The sequence below is a fragment of the Leucoraja erinacea genome, chromosome 3 (genome assembly GCF_028641065.1).
Source record: "Leucoraja erinacea ecotype New England chromosome 3, Leri_hhj_1, whole genome shotgun sequence".
NCBI lineage: Eukaryota > Metazoa > Chordata > Chondrichthyes > Rajiformes > Rajidae > Leucoraja > Leucoraja erinaceus.
The window spans coordinates 100,412,946-100,434,348 of NC_073379.1; the positions used below are offsets into that span (position 1 = coordinate 100,412,946).

At 39.9% G+C, this 21,403-nt stretch overlaps 2 protein-coding genes across 5 annotated transcripts in view; one reads left to right on the forward strand and one right to left on the reverse strand.

Moving 5' to 3' along the window:
- erap2 (endoplasmic reticulum aminopeptidase 2) overlaps nucleotides 1-18,907 on the reverse strand; it is a 53,366-nt gene extending 34,459 nt beyond the window's left edge. The window contains exons 1-5 of one of the 3 annotated variants that reach the window (XM_055633293.1): nucleotides 18,279-18,907; nucleotides 5,715-6,219; nucleotides 2,386-2,524; nucleotides 2,011-2,145; nucleotides 339-459 (exon numbers count right to left, since the gene is read on the reverse strand). In XM_055633293.1, coding sequence (XP_055489268.1) covers nucleotides 339-459; nucleotides 2,011-2,145; nucleotides 2,386-2,524; nucleotides 5,715-6,211 — 892 coding nt within the window. In that variant the 5' untranslated portion in view covers nucleotides 6,212-6,219; nucleotides 18,279-18,907. Of the gene's footprint in view, nucleotides 1-338; nucleotides 460-2,010; nucleotides 2,146-2,385; nucleotides 2,525-5,714; nucleotides 6,220-6,710; nucleotides 6,899-7,558; nucleotides 7,697-18,278 lie in introns of those variants that run through there. The other 2 variants (XM_055633292.1, XM_055633291.1) reach the window with 2 other exon arrangements.
- Nucleotides 7,697-21,403, forward strand: part of LOC129695874 (endoplasmic reticulum aminopeptidase 1-like) — a 57,480-nt gene continuing 43,773 nt past the window's right edge. Inside the window, exons 1-2 of one of the 2 annotated variants that reach the window (XM_055633289.1) lie at nucleotides 7,697-7,924; nucleotides 9,924-10,006. The gene's annotated coding sequence lies outside the window, so the exon portion shown is untranslated. Of the gene's footprint in view, nucleotides 7,925-9,923; nucleotides 10,007-16,031; nucleotides 17,954-21,403 lie in introns of those variants that run through there. The other variant, XM_055633290.1, reaches the window with a different exon arrangement.

Below are 21,403 nucleotides of genomic sequence, written 5' to 3' on the forward strand. Positions count from 1 at the left end.
TTTTCCTCTGATAGAACAAAATATTCCTCAACAATTCAAGGAATTGCACCTACAATTTCAATTTTTCCTCATTGCAAAGATATTCCAAAATGCTTCATGATCTGAAGTACTTCAAGCATCAGATCATAACCACAACTGACTCAAAATTCCAACATCGTTTTTCAACATATTCAAATCTCATGTCCACCCCACCTGTAATCCACCTTCTCTCATCTCCCTCCCATTTACCACTTTCCTTTTCCACTGGCTAACTACAATCCTCTCATCACTTTTGAAACTGCTGGACTGTACAATATCCTTTGTCTCATATCTTTATTGAAAACTTGGGTTTGACTCACCCTGCTTTGGGAGTGGGTAGTAGATATTGAAGTAATTTTCATAAAATTCCAATAGTTTCACTGCTGCTTCCAGAGCATAATGTGTTTGATTCCATTTATCTGGAGTAGCATAAATAGAAACCTGTTGGAATAAAAATGCACATTAGTAAAAGGTGTGCGTCTGCACACTCAGTGAAAATATTGTCTAACAGAATGCAGAAGCCTTCAGAATTTGTTGGGTTTTATTTGAATCACAGGTACTTGGAAATACATCTAATGTCGTTATTACCACATGCACCATCAACACATTCTGCTTGGTCTCCAAATTTAATTCCATTGAAGTCAATGCAAGAATTAAATGACCATGTACCAAACTAGTGTTTTTTGCAGAACTGACGTTAGAAGATACTCTCCATCCCTGGGGGGTGGAGGATAATTTTGACGGAGAATACATCCAGACTTAATCTCCAAATTGCAGATTTAATAGATTTTCCTAATTTAATTTTACCCCTTCAACTAATTAATCCCAGAATCTCAATAACTCACGACCCTAACTCTCCATGATCAGTGACATTTATATTGGATTGTGCTTTAATTCCAATGTGAGTAGCGCAGCCTAAAGTGGCCTGTAACTGGACCACAAGAACGTATCTTTAAGGATGCTGACTAAGAACACTGATTGTTATGATAAGTATAAAGCACAGTAGCACAATTGATGATTTACAGCACCAAAGACCCAGGCTCAATCCTGACTATTGGCGCTGTCGTTACAGAGTTTGTACCTTCTCTGTGACCACCCGGCTTTTCTCTGGGTGCTCTGGTTTCCATATTCCAAAGACGTGCAGGTTTGGAGGTTAATTGGCTTTGGTAAGCTATACAATGATCCTAATGTAGGGAATTGAAGAATGCAGGTGAACAGAGGGATCTGGGAATAACTGTGCACAGTTCCCTGAGAGTGGAATCTCATGTAGATAGAGTGGTAAAGAAAGCTTTTGGTGTGCTGGCCTTTATAAATCAGAGCATTGAGTATAGAAGTTGGGATGTAATGTTAAAATTGTACAAGGCATTGGTGAGGCCAATTCTGGAGTATGGTGTACAATTTTGGTCGCCTAATTATAGGAAGGATGTCAACAAAATAGAGAGAGTACAGAGGAGATTTACTAGAATGTTGCCTGGGTTTCAGCAACTAAGTTCAGGGAAAGGTTGAACAAGTTAGGGCTTTATTCTTTGGAGCGCAGAAGGTTAAGGGGGGACTTGATAAAGGTTTTTAAAATGATGAGAGGGATAGACAGAGTTGACGTGGAAAAGCTTTTCCCACTGAGAGTAGGGAAGATTCAAACAAGGGGACATAACTTGAGAATTAAGGGACTGAAGTTTAGGGGTAACATGAGGGGGAACTTCTTTACTCAGAGAGTGGTAGCTGTGTGGAATGAGCTTCCAGTGAAGGTGGTGGAGGCAGGTTCGTTTTTATCATTTAAAAATAAATTAGATAATTATATGGATGGGAAGGGAATGGAGGGTTATGGTCTGAGCGCAGGTATATGGGACTAGGGGAGATTATGTGTTCGGCACGGACTAGAAGGGTCGAGATGGCCTGTTTCCGTGCTGTAATTGTTATATGGTTATACTGTTAGTGTACCCAGCAATCGGATGATTTTTGGTAAAGGATAGTTAACACCATAATACGACTCACCTTAATTCCTGTTGATGTTACTGCACTGACGGATTTAAAATCGCAGACAATGAACGCCACCAAATAGGTGCTCATCCTCACACTCACGGCAAAGTGGTCTTCAAAAAGTCCTCCTGCTGTCGACACAGATTTAACCTACAGAATAAATTCAAGAAAGAAGCCAAGATACATTTTAACTATAATAGTTGATGCACTTGTAGAGCATTTGTATCTATAGTATAGTCAAAACAGACGCTTGAATATACCACATGCTAGGCATGACATTACTGCATTCACATGACATTACTGCATACTGTATTAGGTTGCTGACTGCATAAAAAGGCCCAATGATTAGAAATTGGGAGATTTCCACTATTAAGTAAGATAATTTCATACAATGGGCATGTTGGACAGTGCAATATGTTGTTTTTCTCTTTTTATCTTGATTGAGAAATTGGCTTTAAAAGATGGTTCATCAAAACATGGAAAGGCCATCCGTGCCGAGGTGGGTTCAAAATGGGTTGAAGCGAGGATTCTGCCGAAAGATACACAAATAGTTCATAAATTACATTTAAATATGAATATTAAACAAGAAACATTATTTTGATGTGCTGGTTATACATCTGAAATGACACGAGTCGGATCCTTTGTAAACCATGGGGGAAGTCACTTAAAATGTCACATTTGGTCACATTTAACGAATGTATCAAATGCTATACAGTCACAAAGCAGAGTCACTCAGGCTCACTTGTCTTCATCATGTCAGAGAAATTATATTTGTTCACTTACCCCTTCCCTTTTTTGAAAATGAAAATATACCCGTTTTCTACCTTTTTCTTGTTGCAGTGATAGCCTTTGAAGCCTGTTGGTAGGCCTCACTAGTTGGCTCTAAGTTGTAGGCAAGGTGGGATGGGCAAGGAAGAATGCTGTTCAGTTCACTCAGCTTTCTTAATCCAGGCCAAGTCCTCAGCAATGCAGGCAGTGAGCTTTGCCCAGTGGTATTTTTAGGGACAAATGATTTCAAGTGAAACAAAATATATTTCCTCCTATAACCATACAACAATTACAGCACGGAAACAGGCCATCTCGACCCTTCTAGTCCGTGCCGAACACATAATCTCCCCTAGTCCCATATACCTGCGCTCAGACCATAACCTTCCATTCCCTTCCCATCCATATAACTATCCAATTTATTTTTAAATGATAAAAACGAACCTGCCTCCACCACCTTCACTGGAAGCTCATTCCACACAGCAACCACTCTCTGAGTAAAGAAGTTCCCCCTCATGTTACCCCTAAACTTCAGTCCCTTAATTCTCATGTCATGTCCCCTTGTTTGAATCTTCCCTACTCTCAGTGGGAAAAGCTTTTCCACGTCAACTCTGTCTATCCCTCTCATCATTTTAAAAACCTCTATCAAGTCCCCCCTTAACCTTCTGCGCTCCAAAGAATAAAGCCCTAACTTGTTCAACCTTTCTCTGTAACTTAGTTGCTGAAACCCAGGCAACATTCTAGTAAATCTCCTCTGTACTCTCTCTATTTTGTTGACAAAATGTGATTAGGATTGAATTTAGTTTGAATAAACAGAAAAAATGTTCCAAGTTTCATTTGGTTTAAAAATAATCTTGCTGCAATCCTCAAGGCATACAACAATATTTGTGATGACGAGCATTATAAAACAGAGGAACATTATGGGAAAACACTTAAATCCACATCACATTGTGAGTTAAATAAAGAGATGAACCAAAGCTTGATTTTGACTTTAAGGATGCACAAGAGAGGTGGATGGTAGTGGGTAGGCAAAAGTGCTGGAGAAACTCAGCGGGTGCAGCAGCATCTATGGAGCGAAGGAAATGGGCAACGTTTCGGGCCAAAACCCTTCTTTAGACAGTAGTGGATGGTAGTGGTATGGAGTGAAGTGAAGTGAAGTGAAGTCCAGAGCTTAGAGCTGTGGCAGCGGAAAGCATTGCTGCCAACGGTGACCAGTTTGAAACTAGATTTGCAAAGGCAGCCCTTTATTAGGGTGCAAATAATTCCCTCTTTAAACACAAAAAATGAACAAAGCTCCTGGAGTTGATTGTAAATCGGAACAGAACAAAGTATTTTTGCAGTATTGTTACGTTGAGAAAGGATAGATATTCAACAGAAAAAATCAAAACAAATCAGCTTGTACTCGCTAGAATTTAGAAGATTGAGGGGGGATCTTATAGAAACTTACAAAATTCTTAAGGGGCTGGACAGGCTAGATGCAGGAAGATTGTTCCCGATGTTGGGGAAGTCCAGAACAAGGGGTCACAGTTTAAGGATAAGAGGGAAATCTTTTAGGACCGAGATGAGAAAAACATTTTTCACACAGAGAGTGGTGAATCTGTGGAATTCTCTGCCACAGAAGGTAGTTGAGGCCACACAGTTCATTGGCTATATTTAAGAGGGAGTTAGATGTGGCCCTTGTGGCTAAAGTGATCAGGGGGTGTGGTGAGAAGGCAGGTACAGGATACTGAGTTGGATGATCAGCCATGATCATATTGAATGGCGGTGCAGGCTTGAAGGGCTGAATGGCCTACTCCTGCACCTATTTTCTATGTTTCTAAAATAAGCATAAATGTTACAGTTTATCTGTATCGCAAGTTAATATTAACAAATGGTGAGTGAAATGGAATTCCGGAAATACCGTTACTGAATATGGTCCACAAAATAGGCATTTTGAGCATCTGAGGAGGCACATTAGCCGTGAAATATTTTGAGAGTAGCAGTTAGTATTTATCATTTGCTAAATATCCTGCATAGAAGAAAGCCTTCCATCACATTTAGTGACATTATGAAATTATTTTTTTAGTTTTAATTTAGTTTCAGTTTAGTTGATTATCACGTGTACAGGGATACAGTGAAAAGCTTTTGTTGCGTGCTAACCAGTCAGGGGAAAGACTACACATGATTACAATCAAGCTGTCTACAATGCACAGATACAGGATGAATGGTACAACATTTAGTGTAAGATTAAAGATAGTCCGAGGGTCTCCAATGAGGTAGATGGGAATTGAGGACTGCTTTCTTATTGGTGATAATATGGTTCGATAACAGCTGGGAAGAAACTGTCCTTGAATCTGGATGTGTGCTTTTTCATACTTCTGTAAACTGGAGCGAGGCACATCCTTGATTATGCTGGTGGCCTTGACAAGGCAGTGTGAAGTGTAAATGGAGTCAATGGAAGGGAGGTTGACTCCATATATACTTCACGCTATTCACCGATATCCACCATTGTCAGATTGAGAATTATATATTGTATCAACTTGATTTTCATGGGGTTAAATTGGATCATTTCAGTAGAAAGGAAACATAGTTAAAAGGTATTCATTTAAACATAATTGACTTTTAGGGCACAGTACTTAGTTGCGGTTCTGTGCTCATTTAGTTTCTCCTTTAATTTTTTTCAAATGTTGGTTCTTCAAGCAAAAATTATAAGTATAAATTGTAAAACAGCACTGCACAGGCTAATTCCTCAAATCCTTCCCTTTTATTTAATATAAAATAGTATAGGATATATGCGAGGAGTACTCATTTAGTTAAATCTTTTACCAGAAAACAAAATATCTGTATACCTACACCAATTTTATGTGATTATATAAATACAAAATTATCCTTGAATTATCATCTGTTGTTGGGTGAGTCACAGTTTGTTAAAGAGTACACAACCTTTTCTTAACTTAAACATGTTATTGGCTTACCTTTTTTCCCCTTCTGGTGTTTGGTAACTACTTTTATAAAAGCCATAGAAGCCATCAGATAGATTGGCCGTATAATAGATGTTAACCATGTAAGTTTCTCCATTATCGAGAGGCTTGGCACTCTCTAGTGCTATTTGCTCAAAAGGTGGATATTCTAAAATGTTCAAAATGCTTTCTGGGTGAGAAACTCCATATTCGGTTAATGCAATCGTTGCCCTGCTGATCTCCAGGTGCTTGGCATGAAGGATGATGACGCTGGTTTCCTGTCTGACATGAACCTGGATCTTAGCTAATCCAGTGAAGTTTGAAGTGGTCAAATTTGGGTGTACGTATAGGTTGTAATGGACTGGAACAATGTTGTCAGGGAGCCTCATCTTGTTCCATGGAAACACCTGACCATTTGTGGCTGACGGAAAGTCTTTATTTTCATGGTCACCAAGGCACAGTATGACCTGAAAGAGCACTCCAACGGCAAAGAACATCGTCTGGAACACCATTGCCCAAACTGTAGATGAATTAAATAATACAAAGCATTAGTAATGATGCAGAATCAACAATATGAACTAATTTACTACTTTAAATTGTTGAATTTATAATAATTATAACAAATGAGTGATCTTTCCCGTTTGCAGGTAAATTAATTTTACAATATTTTTAAGATACCAGCTTTACCATTGTAATTATCCAACTATTTGTTGAACATTCAAATCCTGTGTGAAATACTAATGTTTCCCAACAACTATCTAATATATATTTATATATTAACAATATATAAACATAAATCTAAGATATATTTAAATAATCCCAGTAATTATAGCTGCATCAGTAAATACTTTGTTCTTTAGAAAAAATGCATATTTAGTGTGTTGTGACATTAAATGTACTGAAACAACTTAATTGCAGGAAGTTGCCTCAATTTTATTATTCCTGACAACTTGATTGGAAAATATTTTGGTGTCTGCAACCTAATGCCAATGTTACTATTTCATGATTTACTTTGCATCCTTTGATTTTGATGTTTCCCCTCCACTCATTCAAGGATTGAGGGCATCTCAGGCTTCATCATTTAATTGTTTATCCCCAATTGCCGTTGAGAAGGTAACTCAAATCTAAATAGTTTACTCCTTTACAGAAATTCACACAGATCATTCAATCATAAATAATTACAGTAGCTCAGTTAATGGTAATGTCCCGACCCGGAACGTCACCTATCCATATGCTTCCACGGACTGACACAATTTCTAAGACATTTCTAAGATTACACAATAGCAAATATTCAATTATACATTTATTTAGAAAATGCTGCAATTGATTAAATTGAAGATCCCTTGTCCTGGAATTTGAACCTGTTTCGCAATCAACGTTTGAAGCAACTTAATTGTATAGTACGGGGTAACTTAATGTTTAAACGTGCAGGAAGGAACTGCGGATTTACACCGAAGATGCAAAAATGCTGGAGTAACTCAGCGGGACAGGCAGCGTCTCTGGAGAGATGGGATGGGTGACGTTTCTGGTCGAAACCCTTCTTCTGGTTGAAGAAGACATTTCTGAACGTCCAGGTTGCGTGAAAACATGGAACTTCCGCAATCGTGTGCAAGTGTCCTTAAGATTGCTGCACAGCACCGACCCGCTGTCATTAACAAAGCGTTGGCTTCGGCTATTATCGATCTTTACCAGAAATTGCATCAGCAGGCCAAATAATTAGTTCCAATTATACTTCTACAATGTTGAATATACACGCCCTCTTTCAACGGCATTAGTTACTGAGGTTAAACACGTTTATACACCAATTATTAAGATGCAAACGCTCCACACCGTGCAATATAGATTGTTGCTTCACTTACAATTCACTGGGCGCCAGAGTCGCTGTTAATTTCAACCTCCCCGCATCACCCACTGATCATGCGGTCGAACACACTTCCAGAAACACTTTTATTTTCACTTTCGAGTTGGTGTTCTTAATCACCCGGATATAAATATCGTTTCTTGAATGAATTAATTTTGCCTCGCTCCCAAATTAATATATAGGAACAGCGTTAAGCTTTGGATTTAATTCTCCGAGGGAGGGGATATTTGCGAGGCACCAAAGAATCTGGGGCAGAACACAAGGAACGCGCTGGTTTGGAACTGTAACATCGCAGAGGCCTGGAACAGCCCGGGTCAAACACTCAGATAGAACAGCACTTGTGCAGTTTCCATCGGCGCAACAGGTGAACTATTTGACTTTTGCTTAGTTGGTGCCTTGGAATAGAGAATGGCTGGCTTCCATCTCCCTTACCTTTTGTGGGTCGGACGTGATTGTAAAGGCCAATGTGAAAACCTGCCACCAGACAGGACAGGAGATAGACCCAAAATGCTGTAGTGACTCAACAGGACGGGCAGCGTCTCTGGAGAGAAGGAATGGGCCACGACCAGAGATGCTGCCTGTCCCGCTGAGTTACTCCAGCATTTTGTGTCTATCTTCGTGATAAACCGGTATCTGCAGTTTCATCATATATGGTGATTTCACGAAAGGTCACTGGAACGTAGATCCGCAAATGTTTCCCACGTGACTGAAAATCTCAAGTGGAGGACATGCTAGACATCCGGTACATGTTAGTGGTCACATGTTAGTCAATAATGCCTTACTTTTGATGAAATTCAGCGAGCGAGCAAACACGATAATTCCCGATATTTTGGACCTTTAAATCTCCACGGCAAATGTCCGCTGTTCACTTCCGCTGGATTGGCACCTTCAGCTCCCTCTTTAATTTACCTTAGTTTCTATCTTTTTTTTTACTGTAAATCTAGGTAGCTGTGCCTCACGGTCACCCCGACTGGCACAATAAATTGCAGATCAAAACCTGGCCGTTTTCTATGTTTTTAACGGGTGGGAAAGTGCGTGTTTTCCCATCCACTAACATGTACCGGATGTCTAGCATGTCCTCCACTTGAGATTTTCGGTCACGTGGGTGCGGATCTACGTTCCAGTGACCTTTCGTGAAATCACCCTATACATAAGATGGGGCAGATTCCTTAGAAAAGGAATCGTTTTCTAAGTAGGTGTTTCCTTCGCTCATCGGGCTCGGTGTGCTGCTAAAGATTCTCAATACCACTCTAAAGACGTTGTCTCATTTTCTGCTGCCATGGGCCACAGGTATTCATGAGTCAGTAGCGATATAGAACATAGAATAGTACAACACAGGAAAAGGGTCTTCAACTCATGAGGTCCCAAACCTAACTGAGTCTAGTCAGAGAATTACCACTACCTCGGTCTTCTATGTCCAAGCCAATATTGAATACAATCTACCAAGGCCCCATGGATCTCATAGAAACATAGAAAATAGTCTGAAGAAGGGTTTCGGCCCGAAACGTCACCTATTTCCTTCGCTCCATAGATGCTGCTGCACCCGCTGAGTTTCTCCAGCATTTTTGTGTACCTACCAACTGTCCTTGTTTAGTAACTTAGAAACAATGGAGGCAACAAAAATAGAATGGGTATTGCCCAGACCTCCCCACCGTCTATAGGAAGTGCTGCCTCAAAAAGGCAGCTAATATAATCAAAGACCCACATCACCCTGGCACACTCTCATCTTGCTGCTCCCATTGGGAAGAAGGTACTGGAGCCTGAGAACTCTGACCTCCAGGTTCAAGAACAGCTTCTTCTTTGCAACCAAAGATGAGAAGGAATGTGAAGGATGAGAAGTAAACCAACGTGATGAGAAATAATTTATTTAATCAGAGGGTGGTGAATCTGTGGAATTCTTTGCCACAGAAGGCTGTGGATGCCCTCAATGGATATTTTTAAAGGAGAGATAGTAGCTCCTTGATTAGTACGGGTGTCAGGGGTTATGGGGAGAAGGCGGGAGAATTGGGTTAGGAGGGATAGATCAGCCATGATTGAATGGCAGAGGAGATCTGATGGGCTGGATGGCTTAATTCCGCTCCTATTACTTATGACATGACCATCAGGTTCTTGAACTACAGTGCACAACACTCGGTACACACCCACCTCAGCAATGATCTATTATAGAGCTAATTTTGGTTGCACTCCGTATTTCACTTTAGCACGATTATGCAGTGGTTACCTAGTATCACTTATTATTAATTTATTGTATTAATTTTTATGGTATATTGCTGTGTTATTGCATTAATGTATCTGTAAAGCTACAGCAAGTAAGAATTTCACGGTGTATATGACAATTCAACATTTTTGACTTATTATTGCAGATATTAACCTGGGAAAGGCGATCTGGTCATGGAGGATTTTGCAGCTGCTTCATGTTAGGTTTTGTGAAGAACAGACTAACAAAGTAAGGAAATGACATGAGATAAATGAACTTCTTTACTCATTGTTTTATTTCTAATACAACTTTTTAGTTTTATAGGACCCTGTATTCCAAAGTATATGCTATTCTAGATTGAAACCATAGACCACGTTTTGCAGGGGTCTGTGTGGTCCATGACAATGCTTATATTGTCCAAAGTGAACTGACTCACTTCTATCTCAGTAGGGCTGCTTTTCTTTTTAAATGACCAGTAACACATATTACCCACTTTTCTGCACAATACATATCTAAAGCTAGGTTTCACTCCTACATTTGCTGATAGATAGAATTGTGAAGTCAAGTCCAAATTTAGAGTCTGCACATATTCCTAACATAGGCTATTGCATTAAGCAGATGTTGCATTGTAAAATGAGCTCGTCTTTTGGCTGAAGCTTTATATTGAGACCGTTTTCTGGTGTAGATAGATAATAAAGTATTTCTCAAGTAATTTGATGAAGAGGTGTACTCAGTACAAGTAGAGGGAGAGTAACTGATTATTTGCCTCAATTTCTATTTACGGGATATTGAATATCTCGGCGTAATGTTCTCTGGAATTACTCCAGTGATTAAAATTCAAAAATACTTAAAATCTCATAAAATATGTAGTGACATCCTGTGGTAAAAAAAAGGAAAATGTAAGTGCAAGATTGTTCTTTAAGACTTCAAAGATTTGGAGGACTGCCAATTCCATAGAAGAACAGAGAGCATTGCAAAGATACCGAGTAACAGAATTACACGGGAATGGCTCTGAAAATTATTAACTTAGTCACTGTACATAGTGTGACAGAAAAGGAAAACATGTATAAACTTGATATTTTCCTTGACAATTAATGCTGTATTTATGGAATATTATTGAGAAGTGGTTTGAATGTGCCTCTCCTGGAAGCAGGAATCAACGTGGTCCTTGACAATGTCAACTTAACAACTGCAACCAATGCGACAATGTTTTTGTTGTCTCAAAGATAACAATATGTCAAACATCATTGTCCAGGTCAAGCCAAATCAATGTTGCTTTCAGACATATTAAAAATTGTTAGCGATGATATTAAGATCAGAGTAAGTTTAGTCAGATGATGAATGTCACGATAGATACCAAACTGACTGATGAAACAGAATGAACGGAGGGGGTTACAAATAGTCACTTATACTGGAAATAGAGAGAGCGACTTATGCCCACAAAGACTCATGCTGGAATTCCTATTGTTCATAACTCGTAACCTGCCAATTATATGAAATGGGAATGCAGGTAATATAAAGGAAGACTGCGACTAAAGTGCATGGATCACATTAAAAAACTTTTAAACGTGGTATGAAAATGGCAAATTAATGTTGGAACATTTGGGAGAGAGAATAAGGTTAAGTACTAGCAAGACAGTACGTAAATAAACTGAAAGGAGGAGATACCCAGGTACACAGGCATAAATGACAGGAAAGTGATAGAGGCTAATTGAAAGAAAGGTAGCAAATTAAATCGTATTCTTATTTCGTGACATGGAATTATGAAGTAGCAAAGTTAATTAGACACACAAAATCATTGTTGATCCATTCTGTGAGTCATTCGGGTTTGCCAATATTGCCAATATTACAATACAGTTGTAAAGGCTTCATAAGATTGATAATGATCCATGGGCTAAATCCTTTAGAAAGATTAATCTGTGGGTGATCTGATAGAGATCTTTGCAATACTAAAATTGTGCCAGATTATCAAAAAACAGTTTTTCGGGTCCTGAAAAACCTGAGGCCATAATTATAAGGTAGTCATCAATAAATTCAGTAGGATATTATGAAGAATCCACTGATCCAGGTAGTTCTGCTATAATACGTGTTTCGACAATGTTATCGTGATTGATGAATACTGAACACTATTTATATCATGCAGCTGAATTAGTTATAATGTGATTTTTGAGTTGAGCTCATGTTGAGATAAATGCCTGCTATTCCAACTACTGGATATGGATACTTCTTGGCATTTCCATTAACAAAAGCATGTGTTTGGAGGTTAATTGGGTCACTCTAAATTATCCCTAGTGCGTAGGTGAGTGGGAGAATCAGTGGGGAGAGTGGAGGGGCAGGAGTTTGTTGATAAAAAATTGGGGATGTTGATGGGCTGTGTGGGCCTGATGGGCCAAAGGGCCTGTTACCATCCTGTAACACTCTGACTATATGATTTTTTTAAAAGATTAGTTTGAAATTGCACCCTCAAATTTCTAATATTTCACATTAATTGTAATAAAACAAATTCTTCCTTCTTTAAGCTGACGCTGGAGGTTGCGTTTGAATGGTAGCATTGACCAGGAGGGTTCTTTTTTGCTGCTCTGTTACTAGGCAATGAAATTCAATTCTATCTCTTCAATCTACTGTCAAATCCACTCCATTACTATTATGAAAAAGCAAGATAATATATGGACATACAAATGTTGTTGAATGAAATTAAAAGTAATAAATAGCAAGAGTTAACAAAAAATTAATAATTTATAAATTCAAATAACATTTGTGTTTATTTAAATAATTGATTTTTTTTCCGACAATGTGGAAGACCACTTTTTAGCTGTACAATATCTGGTGGGCAATTTGATACTTACTTGAAACTGAATTTTAAGTTCTCTTATCACCTCAGACATGATTGTGAAAGAGTACAGAAATAAACAGTGAGGGCTAAGCCTCCAACAGCTGCTCTATGTCATGTGCATTCATATGTTGTCTGTCTGTCTCTCTCTAAATGATTTACACACACAAACATTATAAGAGCAGATGGCCAAAAGATTGTCCAGACCTAGATTTTAAATAGCATCTTAAAAGAAGAAAGAGATAAAAACCAGTGTCACCAACTCCTTTTGGATCTATTTTGGGAAGCTTCATGTATGGTGGCAGATGTCTAATGTTTAATGTCAAATGGTGAAAGCACATAAATGACTGATCTGCAAGCAACATCTGAGCCGTTGAGGCCACATCGGGAAGGACCTGTGGCATGATCTTGGAATTGGGCCCAGATTTCAGACCTTGCTATTCATTACTACCCCCACACCCTTCACTCTCCACCTCTATCCCTCTGCTACTCCCTTATATCCAGTTTACTCTTCCATGAGCTTCTGTTGTATCATTTGCCCATCCCCTGCTCATGTCCCTATCTAAGGGAAGGTGCAGGTTTACTCACACAAAGATGCAATGACACCACTGTGGGGAGGATGTGTGGCCAACACGATCTAAACATTAAGCAGGGGGAAAAAAGAAAAGTCAATTCAGAGTTAATTGGAATAGTCATTTTTAAAAGTTCCAGTTGCGGATGACTTTTGCGGAGATTACATTAGCAATGTGAGTGAATTGGATATTGCAATTTTGCCACAGATATGTGGTTTGAAGCCCATCTAAGGGATTAAAGTGCAGGTACTATTGAAACATTTAAAGCAGGCACTATCGCAAGGTTTTAGAAACATTTAGACAAGTACATTCAGAGGATAGATTTAGATGGATAAGGGCCAAAAGCAGGCAGGTGGGATTGGTTTAGATGGGGTATGTTGGTCGGCGTGGGAGATTGACCCAAAGGGCCTGTTTCTACTTTGTATGACTCTATGACTGGTTCAGTTTCAATCATTTCCAGGGAGAAAGGTAAAGTTAGTACTGGATGTCAGATCAGCATTCTGATAATATAGAAACAGTGAAGGAGCCAGAAGATCCTAGAAGTACAGTAACTTGTCGAGGTTCTAAATATAAAGCCACCAAATGTTCAACAGTGGAGGGAAAGACTGAAAAGTGTATATGAGCTGGGGGACAGTGTCTCTGGCACAGTGGTGTGCAATGTTGGAGCCCCACAGGGAACGGTTCTGGCCCCGTTCCTCTTCACCCTGTACACAGCAGACTTTAATTATAAGTCTGACACATGCCACGTACAGAAATATTCCGATGATACAGCGATTGTGGCATGTGTAAGGAACGGGCAGGAGGAGGAAGACAGGAACTTGACCAGTTCCTTTTGTGCCTGGAGTGAAGAGAACTGTCTCATCCTGAACACAACTAAGACTAAAGAGATGGTGGTTAACTTTGGCAGGTCCAAGCTCCCCCTTCAGCCGGTCAACGCTGCTGGGGCTGACATTGAGGTGGTGCAGACATATAAATACCTTGGAGTGCACCTTGATAACAAACTGGACTGGTCTGTCAACTCTGACTCCCTCTACAAAAAAGGCCAGAGCAGACTCGTTTTCCTCAGAAGGCTCAAATCCTTCAATGTGTGTAATGACATGCTGCACATGTTTTACAACACTGTGGTTGCAAGTGTTATTTTCTACGCTGTTGTCTGCTGGGGCAACAGCATTAGTGAAAAAAACAACAAGAAGCTGGTCAAATTGGTTAAACGAGCTAGCTCAGTGCTGGAGGGGAGAGTAGACTCTGGGATGGATGTGCTTGAGAGGCGTATGAGGCACAAGGTGCAGGTCATCCTGAAAAACCCCGGGCATCCCCTCCATGTAATTCTGGAGAGTCAAAAGAGCACTCGGAACAACAACCGGCTCCTCTCCCTGCCCTGTAGAACGGAGCGGTTCAGGAGATCCTTCACCCCTGCAGCCATTAGATTTTATAATTCGGACCGCTAGGCTGTAGGGGGATGCATTCTTGCAATTTTTAATTTGTAATTGTTAATTATTGGTCTTTCTTAAGTATTTATTGCTCTCAGGTAGTGTCCACAGTGTATTCTATGTATTTTCTGTCTGCGTTTGTTTTGAATCTGTGGGTTTGTTGGTTGGGGGCTTCTGGACATCTGAATTTCCCTGAGGGAATCAATAAAGTATTTATTATTATTATTATTTGATTGAAAAGCATAACAGTTAACTCCAGTTAAGGACTGATGCTTATTTAAAATAAAACTGATACCAAAAGCAGAATGGATTATCTTTGGAATAATGGAAGGTAGCCCTGAACTAAACGCGTTTCAAAAGAATTTATTTAATTACGGGCTAATAATGGGAAAAAAGCTTATACTCAAATTCTGGAAAAACGCTCCTATACCAACAATAAATATGTGGATTTCAAATATGTTCGAAACATTACACCTGGAAGATATGAGACTCCTCCATGCAGGCAAAAAAAAAAAAAAAATGAAATGATTCAATTTATTGTCATTGTCAGTGTACAGTACAGAGACAACGAAATGCATTTCCAAAAGACGTGGTCTGCATTTATTGACTTACTACAAGTATATGGTGCAACAGTAATTTAAAAAATAAATGGATGCATCTCTGTTTTGTATAACTTGTTGGGGTTGGTTATATTGAAACCTCATACCTCATTAAAAGCTGCGTGGGAGGGTGAGCTGAATACGACACTAACAGACCAGCAATGGGATTCTGCCTTGGATTTGATCCATTCTTCCTCCATATATGCCCGTCGTGGCCTAATCCAATGCAAACTCCTTCACAAAGTCCACTACACAAATGCAAGATTATCTAGAATTTACCCCGCTGTAAGGGACAACTGCAACAGATGTAATCAATCTCCTGCCAACCATAGCCATATGTTTTGGTCTTGCCCTAAGCTTGATAAGCAGAGCCTACGGCCAGACTATTCCTCCAAACCCACTGTCAGCCATTTTCGGTTCCCCTCCCAACGCCAACCTCTCTGTTGCAGTGAAACGGGTTCTAGCTTTTACAACCTTGTTAGCCCGGAGACTGATCTTGCTTAACTGGAGGCTCACTTGTCCCCCGACACAGGCCCGCTGGATTAAGGAGGTGCTTTACAATTTAAAGCTTGAAAAACTTAGGTTCTCTCTCAAAGGCTCTACCAAGACATTCCTAGATACATGGAACCCTTTCTTGGAACTTGTTAACTCTCTCAACTTGTCCCCGGACTCGGAAGAGGACTGAGTGCTCTCCACCATTGTTCTGTTCTACTGCAGCTGCTCTCCCCTTAACCCCCCCTCCCCACACTTATTTATTTAATTACTTACTTATTTACTGTTATTAGCGACCCCCTTTACCTATTTATTTATTTATTTATTTATTTTTCAGTGCTTTTTGTTTCGTTTATCTTACCATATTTGTGTGGATGTGTATGTATGCGAGTGTTGTTTGTCCCCGTTTGGTTCCGACCTGATTCGGGTGTGTTGAAGGTGGGTAAGGGTAAGGGGTTTGAGGGTCGCCTACATACTGTTGCACAATTATGCCTTGACTGTCACTGTCTGTTATCATTGTATGTATGCAAATTGCTGTGAAATTTAAATAAAAAGATTTAAATCATGAAAAATAAACAAATAAATAAATAAATGGGTGCCAGGATCTGGTAAATGGGGGATGAAAAATATGAAGTTGGTATATCCCTTTTTGCGTGTTTTCTTATAATAGAGCAATCGTTTCTCTTTCTTTCTTTTCTAGGGTCTATTTCTTAACTTTCTTGTCAAACTGTTTTTCTAATGGGCTTTTTTTCCCAACGCTTTCTCGCACTATCACAACTCTTTCTCACTTTCCTTACTTCCTTTATTTCTATCTTTCTTAAAGCTTAAAAAATGAAGGGGTACAACAAATGTAATAAGATATATAGAAACATAGAAATTAGGCGCAGGAGTAGGCCATTCGGCCCTTCGAGCCTGCACCTGCCATTCAATATGATCATGGCTGATCATCCAACTCAGTATCCCGTACCTGCCTTCTCTCCATACCCCCTGATCCCCTTAGCCACAAGGGCCACATCTAACTCCCTCTTAAATATAGCCAATGAACTGGCCTCAACTACCCTCTGTGGCAGAGAGTTCCAGAGATTCACCACTCTCTGTGTGAAAAAGTTCTTCTCATCTCGGTTTTAAAGGATTTCCCCCTTATTCTTAAGCTGTGACCCCTTGTCCTGGACTTCCCCAACATCGGGAACAATCTTCCTGCATCTAGCCTATCCAACCCCTTAAGAATTTTGTAAGTTTCTATAAGATCCCCTCTCAATCTTCTAAATTCTAGAGAGTATAAACCAAGTCTATCCAGTCTTTCTTCATAAGACAGTCCTGCCATCCCAGGAATCAGTCTGGTGAACCGTCTCTGCACTCCCTCTATGGCAATAATGTCCTTCCTCAGATTTGGAGATCAAAACTGTACGCAATACTCCAGGTGTGGTCTCACCAAGACCCTGTACAACTGCAGTAGTACCTCCCTGCTCCTATACTCAAATCCTTTTGCAAGTGGTGTGTACTACTGTAACTTATTGTACTTCTAATAAAAAAAATTAAAAAGGATTGATGCTTTCAACATTATTTGGACAGCGGTATTACTACAACTACCAAGACTGATTAAGGACACGATTTCTCCATAGCCCCAGAGGAGGGGAGGAGTTCGATTGGTACTGTACACGCGTATTTGGAACTATATGTACAGACATTATTGTGCCTGTGTATAAGTGCATACATAGGGGGGCGATCAATGACAAAATAACTTCTTAAAGCGGCACACAAGTGCCTGGTTTAACAGTGTCTGATTATATATTAAGTAGGATTAAACATGATGAGTTTGCTTGGGTGCCTGTGAATGTGATGCTTCTGCGACAGAACACTAGGATGATCTGATGTGATGTTGACAGCTGCTGTGTGATTTGTATATCTTGTGTGTACGTGTACTTTGTTTTGTTAATAAATGTTGAGTGTAAAAAAGTGTAAATCAATAAAGGGAAGGAGAGCGCATTTTCAGACCAACTTCCTTAAAAGTATCAGGTTCTGACCATTTACCCGAGAAGATTGTAACCTTTGCATTGATGAACAAAATAATATTTTTTGACTATATTGCAGGGAGTATGATTTTAAAATAATTTATATTATTTGCTCAGGCGACTTTAAAAAACTAGATGCTGGACGAGCAGGCCCAAAGGTTGTATTCATTTCATTTTCACTTTCACTTCTGCGGGGGAATCGATTGGAGCCTCTTATTTGGCAAACGCAAACTCATCAGAAATTTGTATTTGGTTCTAAAGGTATGGTTTGCATTCAGAATAATTGCATAGAGGTCAAGGTAGTAAAAGGCATATTTTCAATCGATGTTGAGAAATGTGCGGCGAGGGGAGAGGCCCGGTGTACCCGGCGCTGCCCGGCCCAGATGTCTGTTCTCCCGGCCCGGCCTCGCCTCGCCTCGCCTGGCAAGCGAGCGCTCGCACCGGGGCCCATCTAGTTCCCCAGTTCATCTCGGGAGCAGAGGGGTAAGGGTGGTGGCGGCCTGCCTGGGAATAATACAATCGGACTTGACATAACCTGCTAAGAATTGGCCGCCGACCGTGAGGGAATAGCGTTGCCGCAACTTACTGCGGTCTCCAGCGGTGGCGGGATCATCTCAACTCCCTTCAAAGCAAAGACCAAGAGCGCTCTAGTGGCGGCCAAAGATCTTATAGCAGAGCTGCTGTAAGATCTTGGTGGCGGCTGCAGCAGCCTCCTCTCCGCCCCTGCTGTTTAAATCACTCACGTGTTGCAGAAAAGCAATTTAAAACTACGCATATTTAATTCCTAATAAGTGCGGGTATGAATTTTGACAATTTTTCCAATGTTTAGTTTTGCTTTTGATGTCAAATGCTTTCGTACGCGGGCACATAAACTCACTCTACATTCACACCGCGGGTCAAAAGCCCTTCGGCCTAATTCTAGATATTAGAAACCGGGAAATGCACATGCTGTTCTACAAAACAAAAAGATCCCGACACGAAATGTCTCCATGCCATGTTCTCCAGGGGTGTTGCCTACCCCGACGAGTTAATCCAGAACGTCGTGTCCCTTTGTAACTCTACTTTGTTAATTTGCACACTCCTTCTCACATTTATCTATCGTTGTTCTCGTCTGATCCACCTCTAATGGCACCACGCGCGATGCCCCTTCCAAACAGTAAATTATCGTGACTTTAGAATACATCTTTGTCTCATCTGAGCTGAGTCTAAATGATAAGCTGCACGAGAAGAGCTGTGTAAACCCACTTGATCAGCACCAGTTCAACATCACCTCCCCTTCCCCAGAAGCTGTAAAGGATAAGCAATGAATTATGGTTTTGGCAAGTAAATCCACATCCCACAAATTAAAATCAACCGTGCTTTGTGTTTAAGACCGACACTTGTTCACAAGGTTCGCGAATTTGTTGCTGATCACCTCTGCAACCCGTGTTACGGCATCATTTCCACAGAAGTGCGTTTATCTTCGGGTTTGTCCATAGTGTGCTGTAGCCAGCAATTTGTAGCTTAAATTGTCTGGAGGTCCCCCAATAACTTAAACACGTTTCAAAGATTTTTATTTTCTTAAAATCTTTCCCTTTGAACAATTGTTTAGATTGAATAGTTTGTTTTCCCCTCTAACTATGGCCCCGAGAAGCAGCATGGGAGGTTACTACACATATAAACACAGGAAACTGATTAATACTGAAGTACATTTCTGTCTTAGGTGTATTATCTTGTTTGAAACGTTTTCACTTTTTACATTGCAGAGTTTTTGTCACGATTAATCATAGATTGCAATTCCATCCTCACCATCAAGACCAGATTTGAGGACAAATGGAAAAACTAATTCCAATTGGCCTTGTTATTCTGATTTGAGGACTGTGACAAGTGGCGTTCACCAAAGATGTCCGCTGGGACCTCTGTTGGCCCATTCTTTGGAAAGTGAACCAAAATGTCACACACGTGACCAGATGTCACCACAAAGCAATACATTAAAAATTCTTGCAAGAGATCCATCTTACTCATTGCTATCTTCCTACCTGCAGAACTATAATGCATGTCTGCTAAAGATATGAACATTCTAGCTTTTTAAAATTCACAGAGTTTGTATAATGTGTGTGATATCACACACGTGATCAGTCATATTTTACCTCTGACCCTAAACAAACATTGTCAGCATGACATATAAAGATTTCACTTGATAAACTGAAAAAAATGAACCATATATTGTACAAAACAATATACCTGTAATGCTTTCAGAATTAGAAGAGATGTGCTCCACAATTTTTCATGATTTTGGTCACACATGTTTGTGATATATATAGTTGACCTCAATATAAATATAGATGGAATGCTTAGTAAATTTGTAGACAATACCAAAATTGGTGAAGTTGCTGATACTGAGGTAGGCTCTCAAATTATACATCGTGATTTAGATCTGTTTGAGATATGCACAGAGAAATGCAGATGAAGTTTAATCTGTTCAATTGTGAAACATGTACTTTGAGAGGTCGAATAGAAGGGGAAAGTATATGACAAGGCGGCATTGATGCACACAGGGATCCTGAGGTTCAAGTCCATAGCTCTCTGAAAGTGGCCACACAAGTAGATAGAGTGATAAATAAGGCATTTTGTATACTTCTTTCGGTTTGAGGAATTGAATACACGAATCAGGAGCTTTATAACATTTTGGTTAGGCCATATTTGCAGCATTGTATGCAGTTCAAAATTGTATGCATGAACAAAATCATGAGAGACCTCTTCCACCCCTGCAACGGACTGTTCCAGCCGCTACGGTCAGGCAAACGCCTCCGTTGCCATGCAGTGAGAACGGAGAGGTTGAGAAGGAGTTTCTTCCCAGAGGCAATTCGGACTGTAAACGCCTTTCTCACCAGGGACTAACTCTACAGAACGTTTTTCCTTCTATTATTTATTATGTAAAAGAATATGTGTGTTATGATTGTGTTTATAATTTGTTTGGTTGTTTTGTTGGTTGTCTTTTGCACAAAGTCTGCGAGCATTGCCACTTTCATTTCACTGCACATCTCGTATGTGTATGTGACAAATAAACTTGACTTGACTTGACTTGAGTTCTTCTTGTTGACCCATTACAGGAAGGATGCAGAGGCTTTGTAAAGGGTGCAGACGAGATTTAACAGAATGCTGTCTGGAGTACTGGGTATTAGCTAAATGGAGAGGTTGGACAAACTTGGATTGCTTTCTTTGGAGTAATGAAAGATGAGAGAAAAGGCATCAAAAGGGTAGATGGCCAAAACCTTTTTCCAAGGATAGGAATGCCAAAGACTAGAGGACATAGCTTAAAGATCAGAGGGGGAAAGTCTACAGAAGAATAAGATAAGATTATTGTGGCATTTAAGTGGTCTTTAGGTAGGTAAATGTATATACAGGGGATGGAGGGATATGGATCATGTGCAGACAAAGGAGATTAAACTTGACATCATGCTCGTCATTGGCATTGCCAGCGGAAGGGTCTTTCCTATGCTTCGTAGTTCTATGTTCCAATCAGAAATGAATTGTTGATTGCAAGCTAGGGAAAACATTACAGCTATCTGCATTAATTTATATAGGGATTTTTTTTTCTATCAGGCTCCAATTCCATACTCAAAGGAGTTCTCCATTTATCATAATGTTTGTCTAATTCTTCTAATCACTTTTTCAAACTTCTTCTGCACTTTGTTAAATTAGTAAACTCCTTTCTTCCAAGTTTCTGCC